Below are 16,221 nucleotides of genomic sequence, written 5' to 3'. Positions count from 1 at the left end.
AAAAAAATATATATATATACATATATATACACATATATATATATATATATATATTCCTAGAGACTACAGATGAGAAAGACCAGAACACTGGAAATATCAGAGAAAAAATCACTTTTCTCTAACATATTCATTCATGAACAGTGTACAGTGGGTTGCATCCTCCATGTAACTTATGCTACATGCTCCACACATATATGAATGTCTTTGATCTTTCATTTTTCATTCTTTACGCTATCTAAGTGTAGAACTCTCTCGATATGTTTACTCTTCCTTTTCCTGTTTAATTCTGAAAATCTTTTGGGATCAGTTCTTGGGACAAGACTAATATGTGGGGAAGGTACCTGGATGATTCAGACATGAGATAGGTCTGATAGGTTGGTGAATTCATGCTTGTCATGATCCTGTTTCAAAATGGTCTCAGGTTAGTTTTGGTTAAGGCCAGTGAGTTTCACAAAATTTTATATGCTTGCTATTCAGGAAATATACATTGTCTTAAAACTGAATTTCTTTTCCAATTTTTGATAGGTGTATAAAAAGATTTGGCTGGCTGAAAATAGTGAAAGTGATGCAATGCGTGTTGTTTATCGAATGAGAGGACTCCTTGGAGATGCCACAGAGGAGTTTGTAGAGACCCTTGACAAGAAGAAAGAAGAGGATGTTGATAATGAACAAGTTTACCGCATGGCTGGAGTCATGTGTCATTGTGGAGGACTTGAGGTTAGTGTATTATTGACTTATATCTCCCTTTTGAACATTGAGTTAGTGTTTTGTTTGTTTCTTCTGCATAATTTTTGTGTTTTTTCAAAAAGTTTTATGGTTTCTACAAGCCCATATAAATTTTTTTATGTATTTTTTTATTTTACTTTGTCACTGTCTCCCGCATCAGCGAGGTAGCGCAAGGAAACAGATGAAAGAATGGCCCAACCCACCCACATACACAAGTATACACCGACACATCCACACACGCAAATATACATACCTATACATCTCAACGTATACATATATATATACACACACACAGACATATACATATATACACATGTACATAATTCATACTGTCTGCCTTTATTCATTCCCATTGCCACCCTGCCACACATGAAATAATAGCCCCCTCCCCCCGCATGTGCGCAAGGTAGCACTAGGAAAAGACAACAAAGGCCACATCCATTCACACTTAGTCTCTAGCTGTCATGTGTAATGCATCGAAACCACAGCTCCCTTTCCACATCCAGGCCCCACAGAACTTTCCATAGTTTACTCCAGACGCTTCACATACCCTGGTTCAATCCATTGACAGCACGTCGACCCCGGTATACCACATCGTTCCAGTTCACTCTATTCCTTGCACACCTTTCACCCTCCTGCATGTTCAGGCCCCAATCACTCAAAATCTTTTTCACTCCATCTTTCCACCTCCAATTTGGTCTCTCACTTCTCGTTCCCTCCACCTCTAACACATATATCCTCTTGGTCAATCTTTCCTCATTCATTCAATTCATGTGACCAAACCACTTCAAAACACCCTCTTCTGCTCTCTCAACCACACACATTTTATAACCACATATCTCTCTTACCCTTTCATTACTTACTCGATCAAACCACCTCACACCACATGTCCTCAAACATCTCATTTCCAGCACATCCACCCTCCTTCGCACAACTCTATCTGTAGCCCACGCCCCGCAACCGTATAACAATGTTGGAACCGCTATTCCTTCAAACATACCCATTTTTGCTTTCCAACATAATGTTCTTGACTTCCACGCATTCTTCAACGCTCCCAGAACTTTTGCCCCCTCCCCCACCCTGTGATTCACTTCTGCTTCCATGGTTCCATCCGCTGCAAAATCCACTCTCAGATACCTAAAACACTTCACTTCCTCCAGGTTTTCTCCATTCAAACTTACCTCCCAATTGACTTGTCCCTTAACCCTGCTTTACCTAATAACCTTGCTCTTATTCACATTTACTCTCAACTTTCTTCTTTCACACACTTTACCAAACTCAATCACCAGCTTCTGCAGTTTTTCACACGAATCAGTCACCAGCGCTGTATCATCAGCGAACAACAACTGACTCACTTCCCAAGCACTCTCATCCACAACATACGGCATACTTGCTCCTCTTTCCAAAACTCTTGCATTCACCTCCCTAACAACCTCATCCATAAACAGATTAAACAACCATAGAGACATCACGCACCCCTGCCGCAAACCAACATTCACTTAGAACCAATCACTTTCCTCTCTTCCTACACGTTCACATGCCTTACATCCTCGATAAAAACTTTTCACTGCTTCTAACAACTTGCCTCCCACACCATATATTCTTAATACCTTCCACAGAGCATCTCTATCAACTCTTATCATATGCCTTCTCCAGATCCATAAATGCTACATAAAAATCCATCTGTTTTTCTAAGTATTTATCACATGCATTCTTCAAAGCAAACACCTGATCCACACATCCTCTACCACTTCTGAAACCACACTGCTCTTCCTCAAACCAATGCTCTTTACATGTCTTTACCTTCTCAATCAATACCCTTCTGTATAATTTCCCAGGAATACTCAACAAACTTATGCCTAATTTGAACACACCTTTGTCCCCTTTGCCTTTGTCCACTGGCTCTATGCATGCATTCCACCAATCTTCAGGGACTTCACCATGATCCATACATACATTGAATATCCTTACCAACCAATCAACAACACAGTCACCCCCTTTTTGATAGATTCCCAGGCAATACCATCCAAACCTGCTTCCTATCTCAACCATATTCCTATTACCACACACCTCCTACCCCTAACCCTTTTATTATTTTCTTGTTCAAACCACCCCACAGCCACCTATTGTCCTCAAATATTTCATTTCCAGCACATCTACCCTCTCATACATCCTCATCCATATCCTATGTCTCACATCAGTACAATATTCTGACTACAATATCTTCAAGCATAACCATTTTTACCTTCCCAGATAATAACCTTTTTTTCCAACCATTTCTTAGGGCTTCCAGAACTCTTAACCCCTCATCAATCCTATGGCTCACTTCCACTTCCATGGTTGCATTCGCTGCCATGTCCACTCCTAGGTATCTGAAACAGTCCCAATCAACATGCCCCTGTGCCTTGCTAAAACTCTGCTTTTAGTCTCATTTACCTTCAGCACCCACCTTTCACTATGTTTCCATACTCGGACACCAGCTTTTGCAGTTTCTCTTTCAAATCTGTCACCGTTGCTTTGTCATCAGCAAGCATCAACTGACTCTCTTCCAAGGCCCCCTCCTCACCCCATACAGACTGTATACTTGTTCCTCTTTCTAGGACCCATGCATTTATCTCCCTCACCACCTCATCCATAAACAAATTAAGCAGCCACGGTGACATCACACACCCATGCCATAGACCAATCTTTCTACTTGTATGCATGCTATACAGATTTTTCTGCTAGTAGTAGCTTTCCTCCTATACCATATATTCACAAAACCTCCCACATAGCATCTCAATCATCCCTAACATATGCTTTCTCCAGATCCATGCATGCCACATACAAAGCCTTCTCTCTCCAAATATTTCTCGCACACATTCTTTTTAAGCAAACACCTGATCCATACATCCTCTGCCATTCCAGAAACCATATTGTTCCCCCCGATGTGATCTCTATACATTTTGTCATCCTATTAGTCTTCAGTCTTCCATCCAACTTAATAGGTACACTCGACAAACTTATACCTCTGTTGTTTGAACAGTCACCTTTGTCTCCCTTACACTAAACGTGCATTCCACCAGTCATAAGGCACCTTGCATGTCCATACATACATTGAAAAGCTTAACTAACTGTCAACAACACATTCACCTCCTTTCTTATGCAGTTCAACTGGAGTACCATTCGCTTGAGTTAGCTTGCCAAATTTCATCATATGCAAGGCTTTTACCACATTTTCTTAACCAAACTATCTTCCATGACTCTCTTTCTATGCATATCAACATGTCCCAAACACCCTTAATCTGCCACGCTATCATCAGACATTCAGCAGTCCTTCAAATTACTCACTCCATCTTCTCCTCTCTTCACCACTACCTGTTACCAGTTCCCCATTTGCCCTCTTTGCTGATGTTCCCATTTGTTTTTCTATTTTATTATTATACTTGATCACTGTTTCCCACGTCGGCAAGGTAGCACCAGGAAACAGACGAAGAAAGACCCTTCCTTTCGTTCACACACATATATACATTTGTATTGTTTTTCTCACACTGGTGTATGTTGAAAGAATACATAACTTTTGATTGAGCTTTAAAGAATGTCATGTAGCAAAGTAGCAGATTCAAAGGTTGATGAAAATATATATGTTAAAAGCCCTTTTTGGGTTTTGGCAAAAGTTTTGAACATATTGATAATTAACTCTGCAGTCATAGTTGTGTAATGTCATATTTATAGCTTTATTATGATTGTTATAAGGAATAGTGGTTCCAACAATGTTATATGGTTGCGAAGCATGGGCTATAGATTTGTGCGGAGGAGGGTGGATGTGCTGGAAATGAGATGTTTGAGGACAATATGTGGTGTAAGGTGGTTTGATCGAGTAAGTAATGAAAGGGTAAGAGAGATGTGTGGTGATAAAAAGAGCGTGGCTGAGAGAGCAGAAGAGGGTTTTTTGAAATGGTTTGGTCACATGGAAAGAATGTGAGGAAAGATTGACCAAGAGGATATATGTGTCAGAGGTGGAGGGAACGAGAAGTGGGAGGCCAAATTTGAGGTGGAAAGATGGAGTGAAAAAGATTTTGAGTGATCGTGGCCTGAACATGCAGGAGGGTGAAAGGCATGCAAGGAATAGAGTGAATTGGAACGATCTGGTATACCTGGGGTCGACGTGCTGTCAATGGATTGAATCAGGGCATGTGAGGTGTATGGGGTAAACCATGGAAAGTTGTGTGGGGCCTGGATGTGGAAAGGGAGCTGTGGTTTCAGTGCATCATACATGACAGCTAGAGACTGAATGTGAACGAATGTGGCCTTTGTTGTCTTTTGCTAGTGCTACCTCTCGCACATGCGGGGGGAGGGGGTTTTCATTTCATGTGTGGCGGGGTGGCGACGGGAATAAATAAGGGCAGACAGTATGAATTATATACATGTATATATTTGTATATGTTGAGATGTATAGATATGTATATGTGCTGTGTGTGGACATGTATGTATATACATGTGTATGTGGGTGGGTTGCGCCATTCTTTCTTCTGTTTCCTTGCGCTACCTCGCTAACGTGGGAGACAGCGACGAAGTGTAATACATAAATATAGATATAATTGTTAGGTATACATATTGTAGTTTAAAAATTCATTGTCAATTTTTCATTGTTTCAGGTGATGTTGGAATGTTTGCAGAGAATTAGTGACCTTTCTTATGCCCGGGCACTAGTCACAGTCCTTTTAAAACTTTTTCAGTACTGTGTTAAGGTAAGACAGCTACTGGGGTAGTAAAATTTCTTTGATGTATCTCTCTTTGCATGTCATTAGTACGTTTTTACCTGCAGGGTATTCCTAAGAGCCTTCTACTTAACTACAGTCATTGTACATTTCGGCTAATTCTTCCAGTAAGGTATCTCACTTACGAACATTTAGTCCATAATTGCATCTTCCTTATCTTATGTGCTCCCTAGTATGTTCTCTTATTCATGTTGCTTGAATGCTTTCATTAAATTCTAATCCTTGTATCTATTTCCTGGACATGTTCATAGCAACAGTTTTCCCTTTATTACATTACCTGCCCAGTTTAGGAGGAAGTAAGATATCACTTTCTTATTGTCTTTGTCCATTCAGTCATCATATGCCAGTCGGTCATTAGGAGTCACACCATGGTTTAGCAAAGATATATTTGACTTTACCTTTACAGGTCAGTTCATATATATAAAACTATAAATGTTTTACAGGTGTTTCTCTGCCTTTGGAAAATTGAATGGCATACTACCCATAACTAGACAGAATTTTGTCTGGGATATACCCCATATGAAAAAGTGTAATGGAAAAGGTAGCAATGCTCATAACTTGGAGATTTGATGTGACCTGTAAGTCTCATGTCAGAGGCATCAAACTGTTTACTTTATACAGTTTTGTAGCATCTAAAGAATTGAATGGCATGACCCAAAAGCTATTATAATTAGCCTGAGTTGTGATCTTCATAAAAAAGTAACTTAAAACTGAACCTGGTTCATAACAAATAAAATTACACATTTGACCATGGAATTTAAGGCAGCTGTTTTTGATATTTTCCTGTTGATATTTCCACCCGTTCATTTTTTATTCCCACATTTTCCTGTTGATATTTCCACCCGTTCATTTTTTATTCCCACTAGTCATGTTGCAGGGTAGGCAGCCTGAAACTCATTTTGGATATTAGTATTTTACAAAGCACTACCTATAATTTTGCCTGACTGTGATTTTTGATTATTCCTCATCCTACCCACTTTTCATTTATAGCCATTTCCCTTGAATGCATCTCGTATGACTCCACCTGTATGCTGCTGAAATTGGTGAAATTGCTACACTGCTTCCAACCCTTTTGTGCCTCACCCTTAACAGGCCACTGGCAGAGGGCAGCTCTGTTACATTGTTTCCAGAGGCTCTCATCTAATGTTCACACTGATTACTACTAATGTATCTACCTAATGTTCCTGCCTAAATTTCTGACCTAATAGTTCTACTTAATGCTCCTGCCCAGAGTTTCGCTTCTATGATAGTGTAGAATCTATCAATCCAGACTCGCCTATCCACACAAGAAAGTTTACGATCTTCTTTATGCTCATTAAAGTTCTGGCAGTTTGCCTTCTTTTTGAAGCTTCATAAGATAGCTTTTTATGGAAAAGAAAGAAAGCTTTTTACAGAACTGGAAGAAAGATGGTAACGTTTGTCGTGAAAGAAAGCTTTTTACAGAACTGGAAGAAAGATGGTAACGTTTGTCATGGTGGTCTTGATGACTGATGTTCCCTAAAATTTATTCAGGATGGTATTTATTTTATGCATTGACAGTATAGGATTTAACGGTGTTTGCTACAGACTTACTTTCTTCACTCTGTACACTTTTTTTTTTCTGCTGTTTCATGTTGTCTCGGAGAGAACAACTGTTTTTTCAATGTTTCCTTCATACTGTTGCTAATAGCAAGTAGCATTTCAATATCAGCTAATGTATATTTAGAGTGCAACAGCACTACATTTGTTCATTTGTTATATCTTATGTAAATAGATAAAAAGTGAAATTGCTAGAATTTTTGAAAGGATGATTTATGAATAAGTAAAATGTTTTGGACTTTATCTGAGCAATTCATAATGTAGTAGTCTTAAAAACTTTAACTTCTTTACACCTGGATACACTGTCTTATGCTGACAAGTTGGATATATTGCTGCTGCGCAGGTAGATAGATAGACCATCATCTGTGGCATATGCCATCTTTACATTTAGGAGAGAGTGAATCTCACCAGTCTTTGAAAGTCTTTATGCATATTGCTATTTCATATTGTAATGTTGAAACCCAAAAACAATCTTCAATGTATTTACTGAAGAATTTGGGTATATCTTCAGCTGTCATTAAGGGAGAGCAGATGCCAGTTATTTACACTAACAGATATTGTGGCAGGATGGATTTGTCATATTGTTGAAAAAAGATTTTTCTTTACATCTGTACTCATTAGAATGTTAAATTCGCAGCATTAGCGCTCATAACATTTGCTATAGATTTCTTATTAATGTTTTATCAGTCTCTTAATGGGAACAATTGCCAGAAGCTTTCACCAAATTAAGTGGAGACTTGGATGACTTGATGGAAATTATGAAAACAGCCATTTCAATATACTTGTATGAATACTCATTTTATTCCATCATCAGGTGCGTGTGAACCGAGAACGTTTGATGGTACCTTCATTAAATGCCATTGCTACACTCTTACACACACTCAAGCAGTGCCTGGCAGCTGAGCCAGAAGTTGTTGCAGGTCCTCCTGGTGGAGCATCCCTCACTGAGCAACTGCTACAAGTATGTATTTTGCAGAAACTTGCGAAGCTTGACCATAGTGATTTGTAAAGTCTTTAGAGTTAATCAGATTGATGGAGGGTTTTACTTTGGGTGTTTGTTGGTTTGAACAGTAGATTTATGTGGCTGTTACATCTTTTTGTTCTGTCTATTCTGTTTCTTTATATCTCTGATATTATTGGGGTTATGATTTTGGGAACTGTGTGAATACTTAAAACTGTGGATACTAGTGTTAAGGGCATCATGGGAAGATATTAGGTTACACTGCCGGACTTTTGGAACCCTCATATTTTCCCAGAAATGATATCCACTTATGATATGACTGTCTTCTGATTACACAACTCGTGCCCTTCAGAAACCTAGCTAATAAGTGAAAGGTGTAGACTCCGTGTTACTGGAAGGGAGTGTGGCATATTGGTACAGACAAGGGTTTCATTACCCAAGGGCCCCAAAAGCCTTTGCTTTATGTAAAGTTTGATAACTCTGGCAGCAGGGAGTGCAAGGTTTAGTCTGTGCTAGTGTCTGTATTGTGTAAGATATGCACATATAGTTACTTAGAGTGTTTCACTTTCGTTTCTATCACGTTTAGTATTGTATATTCATACATGTTAGAAAATTGATACTTTTTTATTTCAGAACAAATATATTGAAGAAAGAACAAGATAAGTAAACATTTTCATTATGGAAACGCCTTCATTGCATAAGGAATGAGGTTATGTAACTGTGTATGGTACTGATAATGAATGTAGTCAACAAATGATAGTTTAATGTTCAAGAAATAGCAGCAAATCCCATGATTGAAGTTGGAGATGGTGTTTAAACAGTGTGGGAATGACTGAGGATGACATCAGAGCTCTTTTCTTTCTTGGTGGATGACTGTTTGAAAAGAATTCATGATTGCTCGTGTGTGCATTCTACCTCATTCTGAAGAATGTGTACTAATGTGTTGTACATACTGATATTCAATTTCATTACAAATACTTCATAAAATTATTGAAACACATTGGTTTTTGGGAACATCTCTCATGCAAAATGAGTGATTTTGTCATTATTTTTTCTAACAGGTACAGAATTCATCTTTGTCTTGAACAAGAATAAGAATCTGCTGCATACATGAGAACATTTTATTTGCTAAAAAGACAATAGCAGTCTATGAAATCAGTGAACATGATTAACTTACTCTCAATAGTGTGCAAGTAGCCACAGAGGAGAGTTAGTGGTTCCAGGTAAAGGTAGATCTGTGGCAGAAGTGTGTAATGTCGCCATGGCTGTTTACTTTGCAGATAGTAACATGTTGAGGGAGGTAAATCCATGGGTCATGGAGAGAAGGGCAGATATGCAGTCTGTAAGGAGTGAAGGGCCTGGGAAGTGAGTCAGCTGTTGCTTGCTGGTGATGTGGCACTGGTGGCAGATTCAATTAGAAACTGCAGAAGTTAGTGTCTGAGTTTAGGAGAGTGTCTTAAAGGAAGAATTTGAAAGTAAATGTGAATCAAAGCAAGGTTGTTAGATTTAACAGTGGAAAGAGAGAGGTTGTTGGGGTGTAGACTTGAATGGAAAAAAACTTTGAGGAAGTAGGGTGCAGACATGACAGGGAATGGAACCATGTAATCTGAAGTGGGTCATTCGGTTAGGGATGAATGTTCTGGGAGCATTGAGGAATGTTTGAAAAGAGAGGTTGTTATCCGGTAGGGCAAAAATGGATGTGTTTGAAGTGAAGGTATAATAGTCTCCTTGGTGTTGTATGGATGCAAGGTATAGGCTGTTGATGATGTTCTGGAAAAGGAATGTTGAGGACATTATGTGAACTGAAGTTTGATGAAGTAAATGATAAAAGGGGAAGAGACAGGTACAGCTGTATGCAGCCCTGTTGCATAATGTTTCAAGCCTTCATATGGTCCATGTACATCATGCATTCTATATTTGTAAATTTATGTTTTCTCTCAAATAGGGGAATTGGTCGGATATTATTCCATATCACTACATATATTCAACTGTCTGTTTCCATTTGCATGTGTTGATTAATCATACCATTTTTCTGAATTGGCTCTTTCTCTTACACAATCCTAGGTTAACATTTCACCCAAAATGTAACAATCCTACTCTGTTGTAATAGTAACCAAAATTTCACAAAGCTCCACCTCTATAATTTGTATTTTTTATTTGCCCTCATTATTCTCATAGAAAGTGTATTATTTTTCTGTTTAATTCTCAGTCTTGTAGTTATTACAAAATAAGGCAGTTTAGGACATACATTGACCAAAGATATGAAGGTTACTTCACATCTTATTACGTACATTGAAATACAAATGCAGTGAATAGAATTGTTTACTAAGGAATCCTTCACGCTTGTGTGTTGAGGTATGTTGAGCTACAAAATGTTCTTCTGTGCTGAAACAGGTGTTGGAGGCAGTGCTCATGGAAGGTTCATCAATGCCTGCAGCTTCATACACTGAATTTGTCGAGACCTGTGGCACACTTGAAGATATCCACTTGCTTCTTAACTATGTTGCTACATCATCTCGCACCAATGCTCAGGTAAGAAAGTGCTATGTTACTTTTTTTATCTCATTTGCCCCCTGATTTATTATATCCTCATGCTGGTTGTTTGGTAGGGAACTTACATATTGATTCCTCCATTTTTTTCATTTTCTTTACTCTTTTTTTTTTTTTTTAATCAGTACATGAGAGTGGCAGTTCTAATATATTGTAATGTATTTTAAAGTCTATTACATATCCTTTGCATGTTGTAAAAGGCAACTAAAGGGGATGGAAATCTTCTCCTTGTATCCTTGATTTGTAAAATTTGGATTAGAGGAGCCAAGCTTTGGTACAAGCATTTCTTTGCCTGTACCATGTTGGATACTTTGAAAAAGAAAATCCATCCTTCTGTCTCCTTATCAGTTCTTACCTTTCCCTTTTTCTCTCCATTCCTGCAATTAGTTTGTACTCATCCTTTTCTTCCTTATTCTCTTTTCCTTACATCTAAATCATTAAATTATATCTTGGATGGCACTCTCAGTCAGACTATGCTGTCTAGTACATATCTCATTTATGTTGATTTTTACAGAACCCATATCATCCACAGGTATTTTATTTTGTACACATCTTCCTTTGTTTTTGTATTCAAGGCCCAAGACTTGCACCCATACTACACTGTCCCAACTACTTTTTCCTTCAGATGTCATGTACGTTAATACAATTCTCCTTGCTCCTCACTTCCCTTGTGGTCTTTGCATCATCTGCAAATAATAATCAATAATCAATAAGAGTGGAGGTCCCAGATAAGATCCTTGTGCATAAAGCCTGTGGTGTGTAGATGAGGCTCTGCTTGATCCATCCTTCCACAAAGTCTTAGAGTAAGTGTATTGAATGTAGTGAAGAGTTTATCAGTTCTAGTTTCATTAAATCATTATCATTTGAGTTCTTATATCTCAAGTTGTTTTGTACAAATTTCACCAGGCCATTTTCTTACTGTGAGTGCAGCGTAACAATCTTTCAGGTTCGCCAACGGTTGATGCGTGTGCTACCATTCTTGGTATTCTGCCACAAGGAAAAGATGGAGCTTCTAGTTGGGCATTTCCGTCCAGTTCTAGATTTTGAGAAGTTTGATGCTGAGCATTCACCAGAGGATGCTGCCAAGATGGAATCCTTCTGTGTTTTCTGTGATGGTATTGAACGTAATGAAAATGGCAATCAGCTGAAAGATATGATACTCAGAGCCAACATTGTTAAGGTACTCTCTCTCTCTCTCTCTCTCTCTCTCTCTCCCCCTTTTTAAGATATTTCTCATGTGCTTATTGGTTTAGTGTGTTATCTGGTAAGGTGCATGGAAGAATGGTAATTGAGAGGTTGTGGGATGCTTAGTACTTCTAATTGGAGAGGAGCAATTTGGCTTTAGAGAGGTAGAGGATTTGTAAACCAGTTTGAGAAATATCTAAAGAAAGGAGAGTCTGTTGTGTTTGATATTTATAGATGAGGAGGAGGATAACAAGATGCAAATGTTTTTTGGACAGCTGAGCGAGTGTGGCAGCATTTTTGATGCATAAGATCATATGTTAGTGTTGGATAATATATATGCGAGAATGAGTAATGTGGTAGTTGAGGATAAAACCGGGAGACTTGATGTGAATAGGAATGGTGAACAGCTGTGGAGATGTGTATTGAAAAAGGAAGTGTGATTGGGAATACCTAGTTTAAAGTGAGGGAGATACAGAAGTATATGTGAATGAGTAGGAAAGATTCTAAGAGGGCATTTTTTATATTACCTCCTGATTGATAGGCATGCAAAAGATAGACTGTTGAAGAGGTCAGCTGTTTTGATTTCTGATCATTACCTGGTGTACATAAGGATGATTTACTGGGGGTCTTGGAAAAGAGGAAATGATGTGAGGATAGGGTGATGAAAGTAGCTGAGCTTGGAAAAGATGTATGTAAAGAAATACTATTAGAGATTAGATGTAGAATGCCAAAAGGGAATGATGTCGTATACAGTGAGTGATATACTGTCAGTGGACTGAACCTAGGCAGGCATATGAAACTGCTGGGGGAACCATGAAAGGGTCTTTGGAGCTAAGTTGTGGATAGGGGGATGTAATTTTGGTGCATTATACATGACACCTAGAGAATGAATAAGTAAATGGTGCCTTTCTTTACATGTTCCTGCACTACCTTGCTAATGCAGGAAATGGTGCTGTTTCCTGTGTGGTGGGGTGGCAATGGGAATGGATGAAGGCAGCAAGTGTAAATATGTACATTTGTATATATGTATATGTCTGTGTATGTATGTATATGTTGAAATGTATATGTATGTATATGCCTGTGTATGGGCGTTTATGTATATATATGTATACATGAGTGGTTTTTACATTTTTGCCATTTCCCACATAAGCAAGGTAGCATTAAGAACAGAGGACTTAGTCTAAGAGGGAAAATCCTCACTTGGCCCCCTTCTCTGTTCCTTCTTTTGGAAAAGTAGAAACTGGAGGGGAGGATTTCTAGCCCCAACTCCCATATACACAAGTACTTATGTATATTTATATATGCTGTGGTTTTGATGCATTACACAAGACAGCTAGAGACTGAATGTGAACGAATGTGGCTTTATTTGTATGTTTTCTTGGAGCTGCCTTGCTGAAGTGGGGATAGTAATGCTGTTTCCTGTGGGGTAGGATGGCACTGGGAATGGATGAAAGCAAGCAGGTATATGTACATGTGTATATATGGTTATGTATATATGTATTTGTATGTATATGTGTTTTGGTCAGGGTGGTGTGTGAAGTGAGAGTGTCTGGGAGAAGAGGTAGTGAAAGCTTTGCAGAAGATGAAATCCACCAAGGCAGTAGGTTTGGATGGTATTGCAGTAGAATATATTAAGAACGGGGGAGACACTGTTGTTGAATGGTTGGTAAGGATGTTCAGTGTATGTATGGAACTTGGTGAAGTGGCTGAGGATTGGTGGAATGCTTGCATAGAGCCAATTTACAAAGGCAAAGGGGATAAAGGTGAGTGTTCAAACTACAGAGGCATGAGTTTAAGTATTCCTTTTCAGTTGTATGGGAGGGTATTGTTGAGAGAAAGAGCATCAGACTAGGGAGGAGCAGTGTGGTTTCAGAAGTGGTAGAGGATGTGTGGATCAGGTGTTTGCTTTGAAGAATGTGTGTGAGAAATACTTGATTTCCATTAAATAGTTGTAAGAAGCCTCAGAAATGTTATGATTTTCATATTCAGTAAAACTATTGGATTTTACTATTAAGATTTAGTTTGTAATGAATTTTACTTAGTATCATAAAAATTTTGTTTTAATATTACGTATTAATTGTTAAAGGAAAATTAACAGTAAATTTGAACTCTACAGGATGCATTATCATATATAGAGAACCACATGCCTGTAAGTAAGAAGCTTGTTGTGGTGTGTAATGATGAATGGAAGGAGTTCTTGGGACGACCCTCTCTCAAATACATCCTCAGGCTTCTCACTGGTGAGTATTAGTGAACTGTAGAATTTGTCTTCAGAAAATTTATTATGGAAGTATATTAAGTGTTTTAGATATCTGGAAGTGGACTTGTTAGCAAATGGAATCTTGGAAGCAGAAGTACATCATAGGGTGGGAAGGGGGCGAAGGTTCTGGGAACGATGAAGAATGTGTGGAAAGAGAGAACATTATCTTGCAGAGGAAAAATGGGTATGTTTGAAGGAATAGTAGTTCCAACAGTATAACAATATCAAATGGTAGTGAGGCATGGGCTATAGCTAGGGTTGTACCGAGGAGGATGGATGTTTTGGAAATGAAATGTTTGAGGACTTTATGTGGTGTGAGGTGATTTGATTAAGTAATGAAAGGGTAAGAGAGAGGTGTGGCAATAAAAGAATGAAGTAGAGAGAGCAGAAGAGGGTGTGTTGAAATGGTTTGGACATATAGAGAGAATAAGTTAGGAAAGGTTGACAAAGAGGATATATGTGTTAGAGATGGAGGGAACAAGGAGAACTGGGAAACCAAATTGGAGGTGTAAAGATTGAGCAGGTATGGGTGATTTGGAGATGTCGCTGAATGAGATGATGATTAGTTTAGATGTATAGGAGGGAGACGAGCCCTGCTGCCAGATATATTAGCAAGACTATTCTGAAATAGTCTTTGCATGTGAACAATAGTGATGTGCATCTGAATATGAAATCTTTATGACACGTGAATGATTATACACAATTTGCATAAGATCTTGAGAAGAGTGAAATGTCATGAACAAATTGCTTATGAAAACTTTGGGAGAGTTGAGGTAATTCTGATTCCTTCCGTATTTGTAGTAAAAGAAAGTAGGACCAGCAGTGCTGAATTGCAGGATGTGAAAGTATTCAGGACATCACTTGAACACTTCAGAGTCAGGACTGTATTACTGAATTAGGACTTGGTGATGTGTGGAACATCTGACGCAGTCAGTATCATGATTTCTAGTCTTAATTTTCATGTCCTTAAAATGTAGCTACAGGGTCAGCTTTATTGCAGTCCTTTTCTGTGGATATGAAAAATAATTCTGCCAAGGTTTGGTAAGATTAGAAGTGACACTATTATGATAAAAATAAGTTTGAACCTTAAGTAGAATCGCTTGGTAGGAAGATTTGGTAGGAGCATCTGAAGACAGTGTGCTAGTGTTGCCCAATGCCAGTGGCCTGTTAAGGATGAAGCAGTAAAGGCTGAAAAGTAGCAGTATAGTTTACTAGTTACTGAGACTCTTTTGCTGTGGCCAACCCCTTAAGGGTGTTCCTAACGGGAACTTGCATCAGATAAATAGATGGATAGATAGATACATATGTTTGAAATTATATGCATTTTTTTGTAACAGGATTGGCAACTAAGCACAAAGGAACACAACAAGCAGTTGCAGCAACATGTATTCCAGCTATTCATCGTCTTGAGCAGATGTCTTCTGATGAACATGTTGGGTCAGTTGCTGAAAATCTGCTTGAAGCGCTGAGAGATGATCCTAGTATAGCTATTCAGGTAAAATCATTTTTTTTTATGTAAAGTACATTAGAGTTTATTAAATGCAGGTAGCATTTTGTAGTACTTGGATTTTTAATACAATCATTAAAGATTTAGCCATTGAACTTCTTAGCTTCTTATTTCCTTAGTTGATAGTTACAGCATATATTTCTCCATCCCTTTTGTCACTTGTGGCTGATGGGAGCAAATATAACCTTGTGTTTCCTTTTCCTACCATTCATCCACAGTATGCCTTTCTTAATATTTTGCGTAATCAACTTTAAAAGTGCAAGGCTGATTTCTTACATACCATTTTTTTTCCATATATAAGATACCAGGTATTAGTGATTGGTGATTAATATACGAAAGTTAGTAATGTGCATTAAGGGTATGATAGGGGGACATGAAGTACACAATATTGTGAATAAGAATAGTGAGGGAACAGCTTGTGGAGTTGTGTGCTGAAAAAAAAGACTAGTGACTGGGAATACCTGGTTTGAAAAAAAAAAAGACATACATGAGTTAGTAGGAGAGATGACCAGTGGGCATCATTAGATTACAGACTGATTGACATGCATCATAAAGAGACTCTCTTGGATGTGAGTGTCCTGAGAAAGGTAGCTGGTGTGATGTCTGATCATTTCCTGGTAAAGGCAAGGGTGAAGACTTATAAAAGATTTCAGAGAGGAAATGATGTGTGAGGAAAGGGTGGTGAAAGTAAGTG

General features: G+C 38.4%; 1 protein-coding gene across 1 annotated transcript in view; it reads left to right on the top strand.

Moving 5' to 3' along the window:
- Nucleotides 1–16,221, top strand: part of poe (E3 ubiquitin-protein ligase-like protein poe) — a 230,217-nt gene that overhangs the window by 193,201 nt on the left and 20,795 nt on the right. Inside the window, exons 74-80 of the mRNA XM_071676253.1 lie at nucleotides 526–717; nucleotides 5,364–5,456; nucleotides 7,879–8,025; nucleotides 10,420–10,557; nucleotides 11,522–11,755; nucleotides 13,877–14,000; nucleotides 15,358–15,515. Of these exons, the coding sequence (XP_071532354.1) occupies nucleotides 526–717; nucleotides 5,364–5,456; nucleotides 7,879–8,025; nucleotides 10,420–10,557; nucleotides 11,522–11,755; nucleotides 13,877–14,000; nucleotides 15,358–15,515 (1,086 nt within the window). The remainder of the gene's footprint in view (nucleotides 1–525; nucleotides 718–5,363; nucleotides 5,457–7,878; nucleotides 8,026–10,419; nucleotides 10,558–11,521; nucleotides 11,756–13,876; nucleotides 14,001–15,357; nucleotides 15,516–16,221) is intronic.

This window comes from Panulirus ornatus, chromosome 22, assembly GCF_036320965.1.
Source record: "Panulirus ornatus isolate Po-2019 chromosome 22, ASM3632096v1, whole genome shotgun sequence".
Classification (NCBI taxonomy): domain Eukaryota; kingdom Metazoa; phylum Arthropoda; class Malacostraca; order Decapoda; family Palinuridae; genus Panulirus; species Panulirus ornatus.
Note: the sequence above shows the minus strand (reverse complement) of the source record. Positions and strands in the feature narration are given on the sequence as shown.